The 12,936-nt window shown below is 39.8% G+C and overlaps 1 protein-coding gene across 1 annotated transcript in view; it reads left to right on the plus strand.

Annotated features, from left to right (window-relative positions):
• The window catches only part of CFAP74 (cilia and flagella associated protein 74), a 269,418-nt gene that overhangs the window by 107,052 nt on the left and 149,430 nt on the right, over positions 1 to 12,936 (plus strand). Inside the window, exon 22 of the mRNA XM_073585414.1 lies at positions 3,029 to 3,157. Coding sequence (XP_073441515.1) covers positions 3,029 to 3,157 — 129 coding nt within the window. The remainder of the gene's footprint in view (positions 1 to 3,028; positions 3,158 to 12,936) is intronic.

Genomic DNA, 12,936 nt, shown 5'->3' on the forward strand with positions numbered 1-12,936 from the left:
GCTATGGTCATCATTGCGGTTTTAACCCTGACATGGGATGACACAGAGAGTGCCCAGGAGGTTCTGCACACGTTTCGAGCAGTTATACGCTCTTAGACTCAGAATAACCCCAAAGAGCTAACACAGCAGAATATCAAGAAAGTGCACAGGTGAACATAATTAATTATTTAAAATAGACACAGAGAGAAAAAAAACAGGAATGTGTCCAATAAAGAAAATTCTGGATTTTATTCCTTGAGCTGGACTTTCCTTTTTCTATGAAACTGTTGTAATTCAGCCACATTGGAGGGTTGCCAAGCATGAACAGCCTTTTTAAGCTCATGCCACAGCATCTCAATCATATTAAGGTCAGGACTTTGACTAGACCACTCAAAAGTCTTAATTTTCTTTGTCTTAAGCCATTCAGAGGTGGACTTGCTGGTGTGTTGTAGATCATTATCCTGCTGCATAGCTCAAGTGCGCTTCAGCTTGAGGTCATGAACAGATGGTCGGACATTCTCCTTCAAGATTTTTTGTTAGCCAGCAGAATTCATGGTTCCATTTACCACAGCAAGTCTTCCAGGCCCTGAAACAGCAAAACAGCACCGGACCATCACACTACCACCACCATATTTTACTTTTGGTGTGATTTTCCTTTTCTGAAATGCTGTGTTACTTGTTATGAATGAGTCACCGTAGGAGTCAAAAACAGAAAAGCTAGCTAAGTCCAGAAAACCAGAGAAGTTGGCAGCTATCGGATTGCAGACCCCTGAACCTATCAACACAACTAGCAGTAGCCGTGGGGGGTTCCTAAGATGCCCTAGACCCCTCGAACACAGCCGGAGGACTATATAGCCTAAAGACAGAAGGGAAATCTAAACTGCCCCAGAGCAGACCCCAAAGCAAAAGGCAGCCCCCAACATATAATGACGGTGAAGCAAGAAGAAAGAACACTAACACAGACAGAAAGATAGACTGAGCAAAGACGGGGCCCAAGCTAACTAGATAGGAAAGGACAGGAAAGCTGCTGTCTGCAATCCGTGAAAAACCCTATGAAAATAAGAGCCAACAGACTGACAGTGAAAAAGGCCCTGAAGACGCTAGGCTTCAAAAAACTATGTCAGTACTCAGGAATATTCTGAAGACAGAGCAACCGGCAAAAGGAGATTCAGCTCACCCCAGCAGGGAATGGCAGAATCCAGAAAAGCAAGGCAAACAAAACACAAATGCTAACAGGCAAAGCAGAAAACTTAGCTTTAGAGGAGCATGAATCAGACTGGTCTCCTAGAAGTCCACAGAGAAATCACCCGCAGGGCAGAAGGGCGTCGGCAGCCTTATATCCAGTCCGTGACTCCACTCAGCCAGTAATCATCATTAGGCTCAGGTGCCTGATAATCAGGCTCATTACCTTCCTTTACCAGAATAGGGAGTTCACCAGACCTCAGTGACGAAGGGGAAAATGAACTCACAACAGTTACTTCTACGCCAAATGTAATGGGACATACAACTTCCAAAAAGTTCAACTTTTGTCTCGTAAGTCCACAGAGTATTCTCCCAAGAGTCTTGTGGTACAGCAAGATGTTTTCTGGCAAAACTGAGATGAGTCTTTATGTTCTTACGGCTCAACAGTGATTTTCGTCTTGGTACTCTGCCATGCAGGTCATTTATGCCCAATCTCTTTTTTATGCTGGAGTCACAAACAGTAACCTTAAATGAGGCAAGTGAGGCCTGCAGTTTTTTGGATGTTGTTGTGGGTTCTTTTGGGACGTCTTGGATGAGTTGTCGCTGCGGGGTAATTTTAGTTGGCCGGCCACTCCTGGGAAGGTTCACCACTGTTCCATGTTTTTGGCATTTGTGGATAATGGCTCTCACTGTGGTTTGCTGTAGTCCCAAAGCTTTAGAAATTGCTTTATAACCTTTTTCAAACTAATAGATTTCAATTACTTTGTTTCTCATTGTTCCATAATTTTTTTGGGTTATGGCATGATGTCTAGCTTTTGAGGAACCTTTAGTCTACTTCACTTTGTCAGGCAGGTCCTATTTAAGTGATTTCTTGATTGAAAACAGATGTGGCAGTAATCAGGCCTCGGTGTGGCTAGGGAATTTGAAATCAGCTTCCCAAAGATGTGATAAACCACAGTTGATTTATGTTTTAAGGGGGAAGGGGCAATCACTATTTCACGCAGTGCCCTTTAGGTTTGGATTTATTTTTCCCTTAATAATAAAGACCTTCATTTAAGAACTGCATTTTATATTTACTTGTGTTATCTTTGCCTAATATTTAAATTTGTTTGGTAATCTGAAACATTTAAGTGTGACAAAATAATAGAAAATCAGGAAGGGGGAAACACTGTTTTCACATTACTGTATAGCTTCAATGTTCTGTAACCACTCATGATGACCTTCCCCAAAAAAAAAAAAAAGCTAAAACAGCATAGCAATTTAAGTGATTTCTTCAAAGCATTGGATGATTCAGACTTGAGGCTAAATGTAAGAAGTCATCCATAGATGTATTATGCATAAAACTTGTTAATCTTTTACTTTGATGTTTGGCAAGCAGAGGTTAATACCACCCAAACCCTTCCAACATAATTGGTTGAAAGAGGAAAGTAAACTTTCCAATTATATGGACAGAGTGTTATGCTGAACAGTAACATTGCAGTTTATTATCATGTTCACATTTCATACCGTGGATCTGAAGAGGTGGCACAAGGAGAAATCATGTCTGATATTGTCCAAAAACCACATTATATGCAAATTGCAAACAGAGTACAGAGAAAACGTTGCTAATAATTATATTTGCTGTATTCTAAGAAATACAAAATGCATTAAATGTGGGACTACATTGATTTGCTCCTTCCCCTCTCAAAATAATAATTGTCATGTAAAACACTGTTTCTAAATTTAATGAGGGTATTTTGTAGGATTAAACAATATGAGACTTTCTAGCCAAGTTTTTTGGAATGAAGTTTGAAAATGTTAAAAAAACATATCATATATAATGTATGTCCAACATCCATGGCTAATATATGTTCTTTGACATTTGCAGAGCAACAACAGCCCTTCGTTTAAAGTTCGAGGTTTGCAAAGAACTAAGGAACCACATGGAGCTGCTTCCGAAGACGGGCTTTATCCAAGCTCAGTCTGCCTTTAGTGTTCAACTCAAGTTTTTACCAAGGTTAGTGCCTAGAAATCGTAATGGTATGGGAATTTGTAAGCTGTCAACACTCCGTCTTTTTTAATCAGGAGTGAAGGTAACTCATTAAATATTTTTAAGCTTTCATTTTTCCACTCCACTCTGAGGGTAAGTCTATCATTAATTTCCTCCTTATACACTCTTATATATAAAAAAATAAATATATATATGCTTCTCACATGACCGTATTTTTGGTCCCAAAACATTGAGTCTCACTCGGACGAATGTTATTTTATGGGGCTATGCACATGTTCAATTTTTTTTTCCTCCGACCGAGTCGCTCTGAGGAACAAGTCACAGCATGTCCGAACACAAAAAAATAATCAGAAAAGGTAATATGTCTGTTTTATGGAGTTTGATGTGCTGATTCCAAAAATATGCTTAGCTTTGCTCTATCACATAAAGTTTCTGAGATAGAAGTATTTTTGTTACTACGCTATTCGTGCATTTTCAATGTGTGTAGTTTTTCCTATGTTATTCCCATTTCTTTGCTTGTCTTTCTTAATTGTGAATTTTCTTACAGGAAAACCATCAGTAAAGGTTTTAGTGAGTTTTATCGGAAGGAATATTGACAGTGCAGTCAACTAATAACTGCTTCTTGGAAAGTCAGATGTTATGGGGGGGAGCTAACTGTTATGAGGCGGTAAGATTTGAGTCAGTCAGAAAAGGATGGTGATGGCAGCAAGGACTGGTATGTGAAACTATAGGAATAAATGTTAGCACAGCCAATTAGGGAAGTTCCACACAGCAGGTTCCCAGTCCTTCTAATAGAGTATAAAATACCAGGCACACTCAGGGATTTTTGGTGCAAAAATTAAAAATTTTAATACAGTAGCCACTAGTTACAAATGTTTCGGTCGTGATAGCCCTTCATCAGTGTACTAGGGTTAATTTTTAGATGCTAGTGTGAGTAAATTACAAATAGTAGCCAAAGATCAGGTAGAGAGTGTAGCCCGGAACGTAGGTGGTCAGTGACCTGCAATTGGGTATGCCAAGACAGGCTTGTGCAGGGTATCCTATGTCACGGTATCCACCACAAGACAGGAACCACGGGCATCCCCTTCTTAGTCCACAGGTTTACAGGGCTTCTGTTTTAGCTGAAATCTTCCCCAGCTTATGTCATGTTTGGAAAATCAATGCATGTGTAACCAAATGTTACCCAAGTACTGACAGGTTATATTTGTCTGATATTGTATCCCTCGTACTGAGTGGCTAGCTCTGTAGATGTCAATCAACATCGGACAAATACGTCACCGGATAAACCATGCCAAAAGTTCTCCTGATTCCGAATATTCTACCATACTATAAACACAACATTTCTCATTAAACATTAGTAACGAAACTATGCAGTAATTGGATGATACTATAAATATACGCTTTCCCACTAAAGATACCGTAAGCATATGCGTTCCCACTAAACATTGATAAAGGAGCTATACGGTTCAGGTGTTGTGAAAATTACAGAAAATACAAGACTAAAAAGAGCTGAACTGTTACTGTCTAATATCTAAGAACTCAGCCACTGAGGTGTAACTGAGTGAGAGTCTCCACAGAGAGAGAACCTGAAAGCAGCCAATATCACACTGAGAAACTGCCTGTCTGCGAATGTTCATCTGTAAGGAATAGGCTGATGCGTTTGCCTCACAATTGTTTATAGTTATCTCCCAGATTACCTCCAGTAAAATCAGTTCTAAATACAAGCTGCTTCCTCTGTCATCTCTGAGGAAATAACTACATATAGTCAGTCGGCTCATTGCATTTTTTTAGTTTGTCACCACCATTGAACTGAACTTACTCTAATGTTTTATCTTATTTAAAGGAGAAAAATCCCCCAACAGTGTATCAATCATCCAAACAGATTCTGCTATGTGTGTGGTTCTTTTACCAAAAGGCCAAGTACGTTCAATCACTCATGGTATTAAAAAGATGTACCAGATGTACTTTAAGTGTCCATTTGGTGATCAAGGCAAAAGCTGGGCCCCTCATGTGATATGCTCAAGTTGTTCAAATGGTCTTCGTGACTGGTTGAGTATGAGGAAAGTGGCTATGCCATTGTTCCCATGATTTGAAGAGAACCCAAAAATCGTAGCGATGACTGCTACTTTTGTTTTGTCAAACTGAAGGACTTTTCTACAAAGAACAAACATAAGATTAATTACCCTGAACCTGAGTCTGCGATTAGGCCAGTTCCACCAGTTCCTGTACCACCGTTGTCTGGATTGGATGAAAATGAAGTAGAATATGAAGACTATGGCGCTGAAGCTACTGGCGAAGACATGGAGACCTCAAGTCAAGATGAGTATGTACTGTACCTGATGGAGCCGCCGAGCAGCCCGAATGCTTTACTCAACATGAATTAAATGATCTCATCAGAGACCTTTCATTGTCAAAAGATAAAGCTGACCTTCTTACAACTAGGTTGAAGCAGAAGAATCTTCTTCATGGTGATGTCAGAGTGTTATTACCGAAACAAAAGTAACACTTTAACACAATTTTTCACAGTTGATGGACCAGTGGTGTACTGTAACAATGTGAATGGCCTCTTTGAAGAACTGAATCAAGAGTATTTTGTTGCAGATTGGAGATTGTTTATTGATTCTTCCCAGAGAAGTTTGAAAGCAGTGTTGCTTAACAATGGAATATGAAACCCATCAATCCCTATTACTCATTCATGTCATCTAAATGAAAGTTATTGAAATTTGTCTGTTGTTTTGAATGCTATACAGTATAAGCATCATCTTGTAGAATATCTGTGGAGATTTGAAAGTGATGGGTCTACTAATGGGAATGCAAGGAGGTTTCACAAATATTGTTGCTTCTTGTGTTTATGGGACAGTAGAAATATAGTAGAGCATTATGTTCGTCGTGATTGGGGACAGAGAAACATCTATGCTCCAGGAAGAGACAATGTTCAGCATAATCCTTTAGTTGCTCCAACAAAAATCTTTCTTCATCCACTACATATAAAGTTGGGATTGTTTAAAAACATTGTGAAAGCCAATGCAAAGACAAGTTCACAAGGATTCCAGTACATTTCACAAAAATATTCAAAATTGAGAGCCCTCAGTGGTTGATACCTTTTAATGTTTAACTGAAAAGATGGTAACAAATTGCAAGCTTTCAAGACTACTCAGGTCTCTTCATTGGTACAAAGATATACATCTTTCCTGAGTACATTTCACAAAAATTCTCCAGCATTTCAACAGCAAAACTGAAGGAAGGGCTATTTGTTGGTCATCAAATCAGAGAGCTTATGAGAGATGATGTGTTTGAAGGAACTCTAAAGGATAAGGAATGGAGATGTTGGAAAAGCTTCAAGTGGATCTGTGAAAACTTCTTAAGAAATAAAAAAATCTCCAGAATATTTTGAAGGTGTTGAGGAACTGCTAAATGCATACCAGTGTCTTGGATGTCGCATGTCTCTGAAAATGCACTTTTTGCATTCACATTTAGATTTCTTCACTCAAAATCTTGGGGATGTAAGCGATGAACAAGGCAAGCGGTTTCACCAGGACATTAACGTAATGGAACACCGCTACCAGGGTTTTTGGAATGACTCAATGATGGCTGATTACTGTTAGATGTTATATAGGGACAACCCTGAAAAATCGTATCAATGACAGTCTAATGTCAAGCACTTTTAATTTCTTCTCATATTTCGGTTTCTATTTTGCATGTGAAATTATTTTGGTTCAATAAAAACTGTTTTATAAGGTGAAACTTTTTTTCTGATATGTAGATTACTGTTTTCTTAATGTCGCCAGAGCTACAGAAAAACTATATACATTTTTGAAATCAGGACAAAAAGATGATTCAGAAAAGTGCAGTCACCTGCGATGATTGCAAAAAAAATTTTTTTGTAGATCTGTGTTACCAGTTCGTTCTCGGCCATGCTAGTTATTGAGTCCATGGAAAAAATTGGAGTGCCCTCTGATGACATCGGCGTGAAGTCTGATTTTTACAGACTGACAGAATGGGGAAGATGGAGACGTTTTTTCTCTATATTCTGCTCATCTGAGAAAATCTGATCACACTCTGATCAGAGTGTGATTAGCACAGTTGGCCCGATTCTCTTGGATGAGGGAAAATATGGTCATAGCCTGAAGGTGTAATTCAGCTCCACTCACTTCCGCATCGGGAGGTTAACAAGGCTGGTGCTATCACGTCTACCGGTATCTGCCAGCTCACATAAGGGGCATGAAGTGAGTGGAGCCGAATCACCCCTATAACATAATGTGGCTTTTAATTTTGTCACTTGGGTCCCTCAAATGTAAGTTATGTAAGTGTATGAGGTGTTCTGTACACTATAGCTTCTTAAAGTGTATAAATGAAAATTAATAGAACATGGAGTAGTCTCTCATTTTACACTTTGTAAAAAAAAAAGTTTCATAAACCCCATTTGAACCAAAATTAAGAGTACATGGTCCTGGTATGTTCATTAACCCCCAGTAGGCCAATTTAGCGATTTACTGGCTGACTGCCTGATTTAATGAATGGTTGATGTTCCATATCAAAAAACAAGACGTAAGGTACGGGTGAGATGTGAGAATAAATAATTGTTTATTCTCACATGTCATCCGTACCTTACATCTTTTTTATTTTTTTTAAATGGTGCAAAAATGGCTCCTTAGTTGTTCAGTATATCAGTTGTGGATTGCAGCAATTTACTTCAATAAAGGCCATTTACCATTTTGCCTCGTAAATCATTGCTCTCACTTAACCGCTTTCATAGCGGTAACATTAAGTGAAGAGTTTAGCAGTATTTTTTTGCCACTAACACACGCTTTTATAGCCTTCAAACATTACTCCAAATGGCTTACTGCGATTAAGCAGCAGAGACAAATGCCAGGGCAATAACAGGAGATTGTAATCGCGCATTATGCATATTTTATACAAATCAGATAAGTAAATCAATTTTCATTTCATTACATTTTATTTTTTGGGCCTAAGTGATGCTGATAATTTACATGCTTTGTGTTATGTGATAATGGATTGAAAGTTTGCCTATTAAAAAACAATAATGGGATGATACATCTCCTGTTGGATGTCCCGTCCACATTCACATTAGTGAAATAATATACATTAATATATTCCTTCCTAGATATCCTTGTTCCAGCAGTGGCGAGTGCCTTCCTTTAGTGCTGGTAATTAGAGTTGGTGCAAATCGATTTGCAGGATCCGGTCAATCAGCAACATCAGTGATTTGTGAATGCTGGATGGAGCCTGGAGATCTGCCTCTTATCTGATGGTTTGCTCAGCTCTTCTTGCAGCACATGTTATGTTGCACCACGCCATTTAGTCAAAAGACGATTTTTCACAGATCCTATCCAATGGTCACAGATCACTGACATAGTCGATGGATCAGGTTGGACGAATCAGTTTGCACCGACTCTACTAGCAATATGTATTAAATGCGAGACGTTGGCCATTAAACTGGATTTCGGTGGCCCAGTCAGATTGCTAAAGAGATTAAGAAAATCTGCAGCTGTCACCCGAAGGTCTTGACCTGTGCACCTAAGGCCTCTTTCACACTTCAGTTTTTTGCATCAGTTATAATCCGCCAAAAAGGCGGACAAGCGGATCCGTTCTCAACGGATGGCACAGGATCCGTTTTCAGACGGATCCTGAAAATGAAGAAATTTAAAGGAATCGCTGGCCGGGGAGAGAGAGAGAGAGAGAGAGGAGAGAGAGAGAGAGAGAGAGAGAGAGAGAGAGAGAGAGAGAGAGGTTTTTTTTGTCCGGCACCCAGAAAGAAATTCGGGTTAAATCAGTGTTTGCAGGATCCGCCAAAGAAAAAAACGTTACAAGCTCCGTTTTGAAATTTTTGAGGATGGTGACGGACAGCAACTTTTGGCGGATCCTCACAAAAAACGGATGCAACGGACAGCAATCCGTCACAATCCGCCATTAATGCAAGTCAATGGGAAAAAAACGGATCCTCAAAAAAAATTTGAGGATCCGTTTTTTTTTCAAAACCTGGCGGATTGTGACTGATTGTAAAAAACGGAAGTGTGAAAGAGGCCTAAGCAACGGCCTAAACATTTTCAAGGTGCCAGTTAGCAAAGGCTAGGTGCGAAGATTCACTAATTTCCATTTCTTGGGTTCACATGTAGACTTACTCTTAATATCTCATAAATGTTGATGTAAAGGGAATATACTTATACCATCAACATCTAAAGATAATTTATTTTTATAGGTGTTTGACCGTTGAGACTGATAACGAGAACAGTGGTTCTGTTTACCCTGTGTTAAAGGGGTTTTCGAGTTTTGGTGCGGTCTGTTTGGCAAGAAAAACAAAAAACCCTGGGCTTTACTCATCATCCCTGGATCCATCACTGCTTCTTCCCCACCGCTCCCACAGCCTGTTAGGCTAGGTGCAGACAAGCATATTTTTTATCATTTTTTATCATTTCATCCAATTTTTTATCATCCGATAAAATCGGATTAAATATGCCGATCAGAGTTTAATCAAAATGTCAGCATAGTGCTATACAATTCTTTAGAATTAGTTCAAGGTGGTGAAAAAAATTACTCCATCTTCTCCAGTGTGTCAGGGCACAGAAATCTGTCACAAGTGTGTCACTTCCTCTGGGGACATTTGGGGTTAGGCGATCATTGCATACCGTTCGCAGGTTTTTCATTTAGCCTGTGTGTTTTGTTCCTTATATTACATGGACTTTGTTTCCTTTGACGCCAAAGAGGTTAACAACTCTTTGTATGATGGTTGGAGACATGCAGCTCCATCTCACAGCTGATCCTGATCTACTAATTTTCTCGATCTATAAATGCTGGCCAGACCTTCTCATCCATGCCTGTGAAAGTTTACTTCCTGGTTGCCGGAGTTAGTGTGCTGAAGTTGGAGTTCGTAGTCTCTGCTGGAGAGTGTTGCGTGCTGTTTTTTGGTGTATACATTCTCCATTATCCTATTCCCATTTGGTTAGTACATGCTTATTCTTCCTTATATTCCACTTTACCCTTGATAAGTGCTTTTGTATGTAAGTTGCTTTTTGTTATCCCTGTTTGTCTTACGTGTTCATACACTAACATGTCTGTCTCGGGCCTCCTGGAGGATGGGGAGGGGGGACAGCTTAGCTCATATCAGGAGCGTAGTAAGGTTGGAGACTCTGGCCTCTCTACCATCAAGAGTACCCCCAGTACAGGGATAGTTAGGGTCCCAGTTCCAGGAACAGTTTCCTTACTGAAGACCGTCACAGTGGACTGCACTCAGATGTCATTAGATATGGCCGAGTATGATCCAAATATCAGATCAAAGTAGGGCATGCTGCGATTTTTTTTCCCTCTGATCCGCTACATCCAAGGAAAATATTAGACATGTGCACTGTCCCATAGAATAACATTGGTCTGAATGCGATCCTCTGTTTTGTCAGATGGCATTCGGACTGAAAATATGCTCATCTGCACCTGCCCTTATTTTCTGCAGCACTGATGTCACATCAACAATGCTGCAGTAAATTGCTGAACTCTGTGGCTCTTGCCATCTACGCAGGAAAAGCTGCTAAGCTCACTGATTGTCTGCAGCAGGGTCGACGGGATGTCAGTGCTGCAGACTATTAACATACATCGGGAGAAGTGGTGGAGACTCAGCTGTGGACCCATGGAGAGTGAGTAAAGCGCAGTTTGTTTTTTAATTAACAGCAAACGTCAGCCAGGGATCAGGGGTACTACTTTCATAGATCCATAGAAGTGAAAGGATCGAAGGGCAGGCATTCACACTATCAGTCAATTAACACAGGACATTGGGACCCTTATTGTCTGGATCCTTCGGACCCCCATCAATCATATATTTGCCACGTAAACTGCGGATAAGTAATAATTATCTGTGGCAGAACCTCCTTAAGAAAACAAATAATTGTGGAATTAGCCAAGTCATGTGCCTCTGTAGAATCTCTATAAGTCCATAATACAGAACGGGTACATAATAGATTTATTGATCTATAATATCACATTTTGCATAGGTCCCTTACCTATCAGGAAGACCCTGTATAAAACATAAACTTATATTTTACACCGCTTCAATGATCCCATATTGTCAAGATGTCACGGCACAAGTTTTCAAAAAGTAAGAAAAATGAAGTCTCATTTTCTATCTCTATATTTGTATGATTTATATATCTGTGGTTTCCTTACTGTGCAGTTCTTAATGCCAATTTGGAAAGAAAACAAGGTGGGCACACCAGGGACCGATGTTTCCTTTAACAATCTTGACGCAGACATGATATACAGACTCAGTAGATTACTTAGTTTCTTTGGCCGTGCAGATCTCTCCATGTCTTTGCTCTTTTATTTAAGGACCCATTGGACAGTCTTACATGTAAGGGATATTTATTGTGGTCCTGATTGTGGTATCGCAGGGCCTCCATTGATTAATGCGGTACACCATGACAGATCTGCAGCTTCTTGTTTCCTTTTGCTAACTGCTTATCTAAAAATGCTGGACATTCAGAAAATAGAAAGTTTAGAACTTCCTACAAGAAATAGAGGTGGCAAAATAAGTACTTGGTTCCAATCCCATTGAATTACCAGGGTAGAGCTAAGCAGGTCTGCACTAATTTATGCAGCAACTTGTCTTTTTCGGTGCATTCCCAATGACAAGCTTGATAACTAGAGAAAATAATAACATGTTGTAATACAGTTGTGTGAAAAAGTGGTTGCTCCCATCCTGATTTCCTATTCTTTTGCATATTTGTCACGTTTAAATGTTTCTGATCACCAAACAAATGTAAATATTATACTAAGATAACACAAGTAATCACATAATGCAGGTTATAAATAAAGGTCTTTATTGTTAAGGTAAAAAGAAATCCAAACCTACAGGGCCATGTGAGAAAAAGTGATTGCCCCCTAAACCTAATAACTGGTTGGGCCACCCTTAGCAGCAACAACTGCAATCAAGCATTTGCGATAACTGGCAATGAGTCTTCTACAACGCTCTGGAGGAATTTTGGCACGCTTATCTTTGCAAAACTGTTGTAATTTAGCAACATTGGAGAGTTTCAGAGCACAAAACACCTTTTTAAGGTCATGCCACGGCATGTTTCTTTCTTTCAATGTTCTTTTTATTGCAGATGCTATAACAGCAAAACAATCGAATGCAATATATCAGTACAGTATAGCAAAGCAAGTAAAAGAGTATATAACAGGGAACATTATAAAGCTGATCCTCAAGGGCTAACAAGAAATCATGGGAGTCAGACTTTTCTCCAGTAGAGGAGAAGAACCAATGAAGGCGTAGGAGTAAGGCTAATCCTTAGAAGTCGTGTCTCTTTATTTAGCGACTCCTCGTGCGATGGCTTGGCCTGTTCAGGGCTGATAAGGTCCTGGGAGAGTTAGCCTTAGGAATCATTATAACTATACAAAACTAATTTATATCATCATAAATTGAGAATCTTTAACTATAACGTGGGTATTGTGATAAAACATTCCGGGATCGCCTTTGCTGGGGTCAAAGGTCACGTGCGTTCCGCATGAAACTCAGGCGCAGAGCTGGGATTCGGGTGTAACTGACCCTGGGTCAGGTTTATTAATAGTGAAAGCAATGCAAAAGGAAATAAAACATAAAACAAATCCTTGCCTGTCCGGCACTAACTAAACAATGGACAACCTAACTATCAACTGGCGGGCTTCTCCCGTCCAGCCAAACCACAGTTGCAGTGGGCACTGCTTTCACTCACGTGTGTGTCTCTCACACAGACAAGCTCTCTGTGTTCCCAGGCTGAGACACTCACACAACCACCTGGCAT

Source organism: Dendrobates tinctorius, unplaced genomic scaffold, assembly GCF_039654945.1.
Source record: "Dendrobates tinctorius isolate UK_male_01 unplaced genomic scaffold, ASM3965494v1 ptg000086l, whole genome shotgun sequence".
NCBI lineage: Eukaryota > Metazoa > Chordata > Amphibia > Anura > Dendrobatidae > Dendrobates > Dendrobates tinctorius.